The sequence below is a fragment of the Bos mutus genome, chromosome 19 (genome assembly GCF_027580195.1).
Source record: "Bos mutus isolate GX-2022 chromosome 19, NWIPB_WYAK_1.1, whole genome shotgun sequence".
Lineage (NCBI taxonomy): Eukaryota > Metazoa > Chordata > Mammalia > Artiodactyla > Bovidae > Bos > Bos mutus.
In genome coordinates, this window is record NC_091635.1 from 5647793 (window position 1) to 5658742 (window position 10950).

General features: G+C 59.6%; 1 protein-coding gene across 2 annotated transcripts in view; it reads right to left on the reverse strand.

Annotated features, from left to right (window-relative positions):
- The window catches only part of SDK2 (sidekick cell adhesion molecule 2), a 268058-nt gene extending 258142 nt beyond the window's left edge, over nt 1-9916 (reverse strand). For both annotated transcript variants that reach the window (XM_070389019.1, XM_070389018.1), the window contains exon 1: nt 9143-9916. In XM_070389019.1, coding sequence (XP_070245120.1) covers nt 9143-9206 — 64 coding nt within the window. In that variant the 5' untranslated portion in view covers nt 9207-9916. The remainder of the gene's footprint in view (nt 1-9142) is intronic.
- Between the last annotated feature and the right edge of the window lie 1034 nt (nt 9917-10950).

A 10950-nucleotide genomic window follows, 5' to 3' on the forward strand; every position in this document is an offset into this window, starting at 1 on the left:
ACCCCTGCTTCCAGGGGTTAAGTTCATTAATGGAGAACAATAATTTATGTCTAACACCTCGCTCCTTGTTGATGAAGGGTTATTATCTAAACTCAAGGAGTTTATAATTAAAGAAATCAGTCACACACACATGAAGAGATAATTCAGAATCAACAAGACCAAGTGTCAAATGAGACATCCAGGCCATCGGCATCTGAGTGGCTCAGGGCCATTTGGGAAGACGTATTCCAGCCAGGGGTGGGGGGGGGGGGAGGAGGGAAGGGCGCTGATGGCCTGGGGTTGGGCAGGGTCGGGGAGAGGGGAGACTGCAGCTGTGCAGAGGGCAGACTGGGGCGGGCTTGGTGGTACCCAGTGGAGGAAGCCACGAGGGCAAAGGTCCATCAGTAGGGTGTGGGGGGGTGGAGAGACGCAAGAGGTCCCAGCCTTTTGATCCTACTGTTAAGACCCCCATGGAATAGGGCTTCCCTAGCGGTCCAGTGGTTAAGACTTTGCCTTCTAGTGTAGGGGGTGTGGGTTCGATCCCCAGTCCGGGAGCTGAGATCCCACATGCCTCGTGGTCAAACAAACCAAAGCAAAACATAAAAAACAGAAGCGATATTGTAACACGTTCAGTGAAGACTTTAAAAATGGTCCACATAGAAAAATCTCAGAAACAAACCCAAAAACCCAATGGGAGAGCAGATGGGGCCTCTAGAAAGAGGTCTGAGTTTCTCTGAGACAGGCGAGGCCATGCCAGCCTGCAGCCCGTGCCCTGGCAGAGCACCCACCCGAGCCGGGGCAGAGCCTGGGGTCACATGAGACGGCTCCCTAATCCCCAAGCAGAGCGGCAAGGCGAGCGAGTCCCGAACGTGGATGTCTCAACAGGATCAAAAGCTGTGACCTAAGAGGCAGTTAGTTGACCCGCCCTCGCTGTCTCTTTCGGACAAGTCAAGGGACCTTGGCAAGTGGCTTCATGTCTCTGAACTTGCTAACAAGGTGAGTAACTGAATACTTTCTGGCCCACACCCTTCATAGGTTGGGATAAAGAGGAAACTGAGATGCCGTGAGCGTCGCCCGCAGACAACTGAGTTTCTAGGAAAGGATCCCGTAAAGACATCCACCTCAAGGCCCGAAGAGCCGATAGCTCCATATCTGGGTGTATATGTGGTGTATCTGCATTTTATGCTGGAGGCGGGGAATGTCTCAGCCAAAGAAATAGATCCCTAATAGTGGAACCTGAGATGCTAACTGGCAGGTCTGTGAAAAATAAAGGGAGAGGAGGTATTTGGTGACAGGTCACAAGATAAACTGCAGCCCTGAAGGTGACTTTGTTTCTTGACACCAAGATGCCAATAATGACACCGCTGTACAACTGGCTCAGTGTTTACCACGCACGGAGCTCTGTCCTAAGAGCTTAGCGTGTCTCATTAAACCCTGTTACAACCCAGTGAGCTCAGGACAGCTGTATCTCCACTTGACAGATGGAAAAACCGAGGCCCAGGGAGGCTGTGTACCTTATCCAGGGTCACCCAAGCAGTAAATGACGGGAAAATGAATTCAGGGAGACTTCTGTGTCTCAGGCCCCTTATGGGCCCACACTATCCCATCTGGACCCTCTGGAGGCACATTCTGAACCGCCCCTTGTGGTTCGAAGCAGGAAATAGGATACCTGGACCAGACTCAGAACTGGCTTACCTTACCCGGGGACAAGCCCAGGCAGGCAGGTGCCACGGCTCAGACTCTGGGCAACTCAGCCCCCTCCCACAGAGGAGTCTAGGTGTGGGGGATCCGGGGTCGTGGCTCCAGCAGGCCCCTGAGAGTCTCCGTGTCCACCCCAGAAGCTGAACTCCCCGAATGGGTTGCACTGCGGCCAGTAATATTTCCTCCTCTTCGGATTATCACATCATCAAAATTTCATCACCCCTCTGGGTCACTAATAGCTTCCTAAATGGATCAAACTTTAATTGCTTCTCTCGTCCACCCCCATTCAGCTTAGAAGACTCTGTGAAGCTCAGCCACGGGGCAGCCAGTCATGAACACCACCCAAGGGCCCCTCAGGAGACTCCCCTAACATGTCCAGGTCCTCCCACCCCCCAGGAGGGAGGCCAGGCCAAAGCAGGAGAGGAGGCGAGGGCAGAAGGGGCTGCCCTCCTGAAGGCTCACGTTCTGCCAGCTGATGGAACCAGGGCAGAGGTGAGAGCCAGGAGGGTCAGGAGCAGGAGGAGGAGCTCCCAGGGCTATTTCCAAACGCCACGCCCGCCCTGGGACCAGACCCTGCCTGCCAACAGCACCACGGGCCTGGCACCTCTCATCGGGAAGACGTCAGTGAAGGAGGCTATGGAGGCACAGGCCAGCCCGGGCAGTGGAAAGACGCCCTGCAGAGCCCCAGGTTCAAATCCTGACTTCCCAGCTGTGGGGCCTTGGGCAGGTAATCGCTGTGAGACTGTTTACCCACACACTGGAGGTGAAGGAGGGTGGAGGCAGGCCAGGATTGGCATACACCTGACGTGGAGAAACGGGCACCATGTGTGAGCTAGCTTCGCCTCTGGACATCCCCAGGACGGGGTGTGCTCAGGGTCTCAGTCGTGTCCGTCTCTTTGCGACCCCATGGACTGTAACCCGCCAGGCTCCTCCGTCTATGGGATTTCCCAGGCAAGAATACTGGAGTGGCGCCACTTCCTACGCCAGGGGCTCTTCCCCACCCAGGGATTGAATGCACGTCTCCTGCATTGGCAGGCAGATTTTTTACCACTGGGCCACGCCCCACCTAGGACGGGAAGGAGCAGCCAAATCGCTCTACTCTGGGCAAGAAGCAAGCAAAAGTGAAGCAAGAGGAACACATGGGAGAAATACGGAGAAAAGGTACCACAGGGGCGGGGGGAGCCTGGAAACGAAATCAACCTGAGGTCCAATCTGAAGACCCTTCAGCAGAGCAAACGCAGAAGTGCAAACACAGTTAAATTAGCTTATTAAGTGCCTGAGATGTGTCAGGCTCCATGCTGAGTGCTCCGCTCGTGTTCTCTCATTTACTTCTCCTTGTATTACAAACAAGCCAACGGGGCTTGAGCGTCCAAGTGATGGAACGCAAAGTGGCAGAGACTAACCTGAAGTGGCAGAGCTGGAACCCAGGCTGGCCCAGTTCCAAGCCACTGGCCACTCTACACGCCACCTCTCAACAGCATAAGGAAAAAAAACAGCTCAAAAGGCAGGGAAGAAACAGCACTGGCTAGGGGCGGCTCAGGGGGGTGCCTGAGGGATGGCCCTGTCTTGGGTTAAGTGACTGCTCTGCATGAAAAGCCCTTCTGGAGACCAGTGTCGACCCTGCGGTTGTGAGGAAGGGTCAGCATCACCAGAGCGCGCTGAGATGCTCTTTTTCCACCACAGGGAAGCCTGCACCCCCCAGCTCCTTGCCTGGAAAGGACCACTGGGTGGGGACCACGTGATCAGCTCTGGCCGATGGGCTGCAAGGGGAAGTGAGCCCGACTAGAGCATTTAATTGCAGATGCAAGTCTTCCCCTCTCCTGTATTTCAAAAGGTGCCTTCACGCCTGGATGGGCATTACCCAAGCCTCCTACCAGTCCTGCCAATAGCCTCCCTATAGAAAGATGGAGTTTGGATGACAGGGATTCAGCAAGGACCCAACCCAGAGGGCAGGATGCTACAGGCAGCTGTACCTGCAGGGCCAGAGGTGGGAAGAGCTGGGAAGAGGGGCGAGGAAGTCTGAGCACGAGCTCCTGGCTCAAGAGAAACAATATTCTCGATGGACATGTACACACTGCTGTATTTAAAACGGATAACCGGGACCTCCTTACTGGTCCAGTGGTTAAGAATTCGCCTTCTTAGGCAAGGGATGCAGGTTTGATTCCTGGTCAGGGAAGTAAGATCCCACATGCCTCAAGGCCAAAAAACCAGAACATTAAAAAAAAAACCAAAACCAGAAAAACCCAGAAGCAATATTGTAACAAATTCAAGAAAGACTTTAAAACAACAACAAAAAAGGATAACCAACAAGGACCTATTGTGTAGCACAGGGAACTCTGCTCAACCTCAGGTAACAACCGAAAAAGAACTTGAAAAAGAACAGATACACGTAGATGTGTAACTGAACCACTTTGCTGCGCACTTGAAACTCCGTACCCCTGGCTCAGGGAACCGGATGAGACAAGCTGGGCAGCCCCTGCCTCGCTTTGCCCCGGGACCCTGAGCAGCCCTGGAGGTCTCTTGCTCAGCCTCACTCACCAGCCTGGCTCACTGGCCCCTCCTTCCGCCCCCAGTGGACAGAAGTGGGTGGGAGGCTGAGGAAAGGCTGGGATGTCTCAGCAACCAGGCTCGTTTTCCTTTCCATTACAGGCTTCGGGGCCGCCGCTGGCCCACTTGTTGCTACTGGCATCCCAAGGCCCCAAATTTATGATGACTCATTCCCCCAGCCTCAGGGCTGTCTGCGGCAACACGCTCCAGGCGGGGCCAGGGTGGAAATCCCACAGGCAGCACCCTAACACCCAGTGTCAATTCCAGCTCAGTTTTCCAACTCCCTAAGGGGCCTGGAGTCAGAGGGAGTGGGGAGGAGGGGAAGGAAAGGGGGTGGTTCCAGTCAATCAGAGGATTCCTGCAAGGGCTAGGAAAACCAGCCCCGCGAAGGCTCACCAACACAAAGCACAGCTGTCTAACAACCGGCTTGTTTTGTAATGTAGTGAGGCCCCTGTTGCCAGGGGTATGCAAGTAGAGATCACATGGCCACTTGCCCCAGGCTTGTGGACAGGGTGGGGTCAGCACTGGAAGGATTTTCGTGTTTCAAGTCAGACGAACCGATCCATGTAAGTCCCAAGGACGAAGAACAAGTTCACTATTACTGTTGAGCTTACAGCCCAACTGCGTTCCGTGGTACAAGATCGAATGCATACCAATATGCAGTTTAACACATTATTTTAAAGTCAGCCCTTCAGGCACTGTTTAAACAGAGAACTGCTGTAAAGGACTTGGCCTCTTTCCCAGCCTCCCTTTCTTGATGGAACAAGGTTGCTGGCCCCTATTTTGGCCTTCCAGCAGAGGACATAAAGGAGAGGCGGTCGATAAATATTTGCTATACAAATGCATGAAAGGGAGCTTTTCGGAGGCAGGTATCAGGCTGCCAGCATGACTCGGTTCTCTGGGTGGGGGTCCTGAGTCTGTCCGTCCCAGGTGGGGCGAGGCTTCTCTGGCCAAGCCAAAGCACCAAACTGTGTCAACCACAGCCAGAAATGCTCCAGACTGCCCAGCCGAAGCCCGGGGGCGCAGAGGGCGACGGCGAGGGCTGTGCGGGGCGGAGAGCCACCTTTCTGGCCCTGGGAGAAGGGAAGGAGGGGAACACTGCCACCCCCCGACCAGGCCCACCATCATGTGGGCCTCCTGACACACGTCAGCTGAGCCCCAGGCAAGCACGCCACTCGGCCTCGTGGTAATTAGTAAGGCGCCCTGATCAATAAGTTATTTTTTGCTGTCAGTAATTAATAATTACAGCTTAGCCACACCATGTAATTAAACTTTCATCCCGTTCCCTTGAGTGCTGTTGGGCTTTCACTGTGATTACCTCCCAGCACTAAACTTTCTCCCTCCAGAGCCTCCAGGAGCCTCCAGGGCTGCCGGACCTCCCGATCCTCCACTGCCTGGTTCCCTCAGCTCAGACTCCCCTCCGTGCACCTTCTGGGCCAGCTGGCCGGGCTGCAGCTTCCAGCCTCCGGGCCTCCCCGGGATGTTCCAGTAGCAGTGGTCAAGTCTTCGAGGCACATGAGACATCTTGCCGGGTGCTTAAGATGCACCCACCCTCCAATGCGAGAGCCTGGGAGTCGGACCAGCACTGCCAGAGGGCCACTTTGAGTCACGGTGATGTGGCCACAGAGTGGAGTCAAGGAAGGGTCTTGGGTGACGGAAAGGTATTCAAGGCCTTTTCGGTGGATGGCCAGGAACCTACTCCTCATGGTCGCTTGCTGCTGCTGCTGCTAAGTCGCTTCAGTCATGTCTGACTCTGTGCAACTCCACAGACGGCAGCCCACCAGGCTCCCCCGTCCCCGGGATTCTCCAGGCAAGAATACTGGAGTGGGTTGCCATTGCCTTCTCCGCGTGGTCCCTTGGCTTAGAGTAAAAACAATCATGATAACAATAACAATCACCCTTTACTAAGCACCTTCTAGGGCTTTCCAGGTGACTCAGTGGTAAAGAACCCATCTCTAATGCAGGACATGTGGGTTCAATCCCTGGGTTAGGAAGATCTCCTGAAGGAAGAAACAGCAACCCACTCTAGTGTTCTTGCTTGGAGAATCCCGTGGACAGAGGAACCTGGCCGGCCGCAGTCCTTGGGGTCGCAAAAGAGTCGGACTCAACTGAGGGTCTGAACAGCAACAACCACAAGGACCTTCTATGTACCAGGCTCTTGCTGGGCGCCCCCAGGATGCCTGGCTCCCTCTTATGGACTCAGGTCTTTTTACACATCACTGCACTTAGTTTGGGAAATACACGGGACCCTTGTGACACTGAGTTTCAGGGGAAATGGTCAAATGGTAGCTTTCAGTATAAACAGGTAACGTTGCCAGGACCTGAAAAAAACAACTAGGCTCAGTGGAGATAAAGTCTGGCACTGGCCAGTGTGAGGTTTGTCCCCAGTGAGGAATACTGCTTGGTTCCCCTCTATATCCCGACCGAAGAACGGGGTTCATGGGCTCAAAAGTGACAGACAGGGCCAGAGGCTTTTAATGTACTTAGTCGCTCAGTCGTGTCCGAGTCTCTGCAACTCCACGGACTGCAGCCCGCCAGGCTCCTCTTTCCATGGGAATTCTCCAGGCAGCTACCCCCAAAGGGTTAACGGCACGGAGAAGAGAGGCAAAGGAGAAACTCCGAACCCCAGAGCAGATAAGAAGCGACCCCGGAGCTCCATGCCTGACCCTCCTAACCCGACACACGAGGCAACAGAGCCCCCAGACCTGGGCCGAGGCCAGGTTTCCCCACAATGCCCTGCACAGCCTGCCGCCCAGGCGACAATGGAAGCAGAGGACCCGGTGGAGGCTGGAAACACTCTCTGGGGGCCAGAGAGTAGGAACGGCGCTGCGGGGGCCTGGGCAGCCACACTCAGGCGGGCAGCAAACAAGAGAAGCGGGAGAGGGAGTGAATCCATCAGAGAGACCTTAACTGCTTCTGACAGCGAGCCCCTCCCATCGGAAGCACGGGACACAAGGCGGCCTGGCCTTCAGCAGGGCGGATGCGAGGGCACTTGGCCTTAGGTGGGGCTGGGCCACGTGTGGAGGTGGGACGTGGAAACGACTCAGTGACGTGCAAGGAGAGGCTTCAGGTGCCCTGGGGACTCTTGACAAGCCGGGTCCTGGGTGGGACAAGAGCTAGCGAGCCAGCTGCCCAGGGACACCCTGGGGTTACTGGAGTCTGTGCAGTAATTAAGTTGGAAGCATCCAGACAGAGTCCTCCCTATGTCCTGGCTTTCAGCTAGTAACCCCACGGGCGTCTCAGAGCAGAGCTGGGATGTGTCCTAAGGCATACGGACCTGTTCCTGTCCTGTCAGCCTCACCATCCTCCCCCGGCCCTCAGAAGAGGGACCCTGTCCTAGGGTCCACCTCAGCTGCAGATGGTCCTCGTTGAAGGGGGAGAGGGGCTTAGAACTCACCTGGTCTGGGTTCTGACTCCTGCCCCCAGTAGCTTGGGGAGAGTCACCTAAGGTCCCAGACCTCAGTCTTCCCATCTGTTAAATGGCTACTAGAACAATACGACCTCTGAAGTCCCTGCCTGCTGGAAGATTTTACGATGATCGTAAAAATAATAATAACTTTTATTACCTTACATTTGCAGGGCCCCATTACAAAATTTCTAAGTGCTTTAACATAAATTACGCTGTAAAATCCTCCCCTCAACCCTTGAGTGAGGGCTGATTATTTTTAATCTCTTTGATCTCAGCTCTCTGGAGTGCCTGACACTGGGAGAATGGGGATCCCTTCTTCCCTGCCGTTCTGGGACCCCAGAGATGGGGTGGGGCCCTTTCGAGGTTGGAGCCTTCGCAGACCGGAGCCCTCCCCCTCCCCGCCCTGTACCCCCAGCGGCGGGTCCAGATCCCCTCCCGAGCCTGAAGGAGGCAAGGCCAAGCCCGGGGAGGGAGTCCTGAGCTCAGTCCAGGCTTCGTCTCTCTCCGCCCCCAGCAGGCGCCGCTCGGACACCGCGGGCACCGCGGTCTGGATCCGCCAACACCAAAGGCAAGAAGCACTGGCGCAGCCGCCCTCCCCCGCGGGGACCTGCGGGGGGTTCGGGGATGTCTGGGTACCCGCCCTCCGGAGGGGGGCAGGGCGGATCGCGCCTCCTCCTCGGCCCGACAACCCCACCCCCAAAGCCGCCGGCCCCGTCTCCACCGGGAGGCCGCTCCCGGCAGCTACAGGTCAGAGCGGCGGCTGCAGACACGACTGGGCGGCACAGGCAGGATGCTGAGTGTGTGTCTGGGGAGGGCGGGAGGGGAGACGGCCTCAGACCGCCCAGGGCACCGCCCCCCGGTGGGTCCCGGGCTGAGCTCGCGACCTCGGCTCCGGCGCGCACCCCGAAGCACCCCTGGCCCCGGCGGCCGGCCAGGCAGCCGGGCGCGGGCTCCGGGACGTGCAGGCCCCGCAACTGCCCTCCCGCGGCGCCCAAGCCTGCACCCCGCACTCTGCTCTGGCTCTTTTCAGCCGCCCTGCAGCCTCCCTCTCTTGCCCTGGGGTGGCCAGCGCGTGCCCGGCGGGGCCTCGCCGGTCCCCGCGGACTCCGAGCCGGGGCCCAGGAGCCGCCTCAGCCGCTGGGTGCCGCCGGGCGCTGAGCCCCAAGGAAGGGCCGCCCCTCCCACGCTAGCCCGAGGGCGCTCGCAGCGGGCGGGGGTGGGTAGCGACCCCCACCCACTCCTCTAAGGCTCTTCTCAGCCTCCACGGGCGACGCCTCCTTGCACGGACCCCCATCTTCCCTCATTCGGAAGCCACAAGTCTCAACAAGACCGCCCCATGCCCCGAAAAAGAGCTCCCAAACTCGGGGAACGGATCCTGAAACTCCCGGGAGAGGGCTCTGCCCCGGGCAAGACCGGAGTCCCGGAGGCCGTCGTGAGGCCAGCCGGCTCCCGCCCCCCGCCCCCCGCCCCCTCTCCCCCACCCCACGTGGGGGTGACCCTCCATACCTTGGGCTCCGGTCGCGCAGATCCGGTGCAGGGCCACCAGCGTCCAGATGAGCAGTTCCCACATGGTGACCAGCCTTGTTTTCGGAGGGGGTCTCTTCCGTACTGTTTTATAATCCTGATGGGGTTCGGTCCCCCGCGGCTCCGACCCGGAGCGGTATTCACCCGGGAGGGGCGTTGCTGGCGACCCCGACCGTGCCTTCTCTTCTTCAGTCCAAGTCCGATCCCCGGTGGCGCGCCGGGAAGGCGAGGGGCGAGCAATGAAACGGAGGAGAGGCCGCTCTCGGTCTCGGGGCGCCTCCCCCCTGAGCACCCCAACTCCGACTTCTCCCGCGCAGGGCCGCCTCGGCGATCCGGCCGGGTCGCGGGCTGGTCTCCTGAATAAACCGACAACTTCGGGAAACTTCCTCCGGTGGCCACGTTGCCCGCCCCCCGCCCCCTCCCCGCCCCCTGGTTGGGTGCTCGGCGCGGACGCAGTCACCGCTGATCCGGGCGCCGGGCCGCCGGGGCCGGGCGGGAGGCGAGCGCGGCGGTGGACGCGGCTGCGGGGCTTCTTTCAGGGGCGCGGGGTTCGGGGGGCACAGCGAGCGTAGCGGTCCGAACCTCCCTGGGGCTGAAGTTTTCTTCTCTCTAACTTTGCAGCCGGCATCTGGCGGGGCCGAGCCACCCCTCTTGGCTCCACCGCCCCGGCGTCCAGTCCGGGGACTCTCGGTCCCTCTCGGGGCCGCCAGGCCCGGGCGCGCCCTCGGCTCCGCGCCCAGCAGGCTAGCAAACTTTGCGGGTCCCGCGGCCCGGCGCGCCGCCCCGCGCGCCCATGTCCGCGCCGGCTGCGGGGCGGCGGGGACGGCTGCTGGGCTCGGCGATCCCGGCTGGTGGCCGGCGCCCGGGCGCGGAGGCTCCTGCCGGCCGGAGGCTGGAGCTCAGCGGCTCTGCCCTCCGCCGCGCCCCGGCCGGAGCTCTCGGCGAGACGCGCGGAGAGCCCGGCGGGCGGCCCCCGGCTCCGGGGGCGCGGCGCCTCCTCGGACGTCCGGCGCGCGCCGACCGCCGGGGCCGGAGAAGCAGCGGCCGCCGCCGCGCCCGCCTCAACGCCTCGGCCGCGCCGCCGCCGCCGCCCGCCTCGGCCGCTCGCTGGCTGAACCCGCCGCCCTCGGCTTCCCGGGCTCGGCGTCCGGAGAGCCGCTCCTGCCTGCGCCGAGCGGGAGCTGCGGGGGCAGAGCGAGCCGGGGACGAGCGCGGCGGAGGCGGAGGCGGAGACGCGGCGAGGGGGGCCGAGCGCTACCCCGTGGCCGCGACTGGAGAGCAGCCTGCGCGCGGGGAGGGGGGGCGGCGGCGGCGGCCCCGAGCCAGGCCCGGGAGCGAGCCCCGCGGAAACGCGAGCCGTTTGCGCGGCCGCGGGCGCCCAGCGTCTCCGGGACCCGCCGGAGGGCAGCAGTGGAAACCTGGAACCTTAGCCAGGCGGGATGCGCTCAGAGCCCCTGGGGTCTCTTCCAGCCTCGAACCGGTACCCCCATCTCAGAGGTCTCATTCGGCCTCTCTTCCCAGCTGGGAACCCTGACACCCTTCCCGGACGCTGAGTAACACGGGTGGACGGAGAGCCGGGAACCGGGGTTCTGTCAACTGGTTGATTTCAGTTTCCCCTTCCCAGGTCAGGCTTTCAAAAGTCTGAAACCGCTCAGGCCGGAGAGCAAGACGAAAGAGAGGCAGGGGACTTACAGATGGCCCAGAAAGTGAAGTTGGTGCCAAGGCGCTTGCATCCTTTGTTTCTTCGTAAAAAAAAAAAAAATTAATTTTTTTTTCCTTTTGAGCTTTCT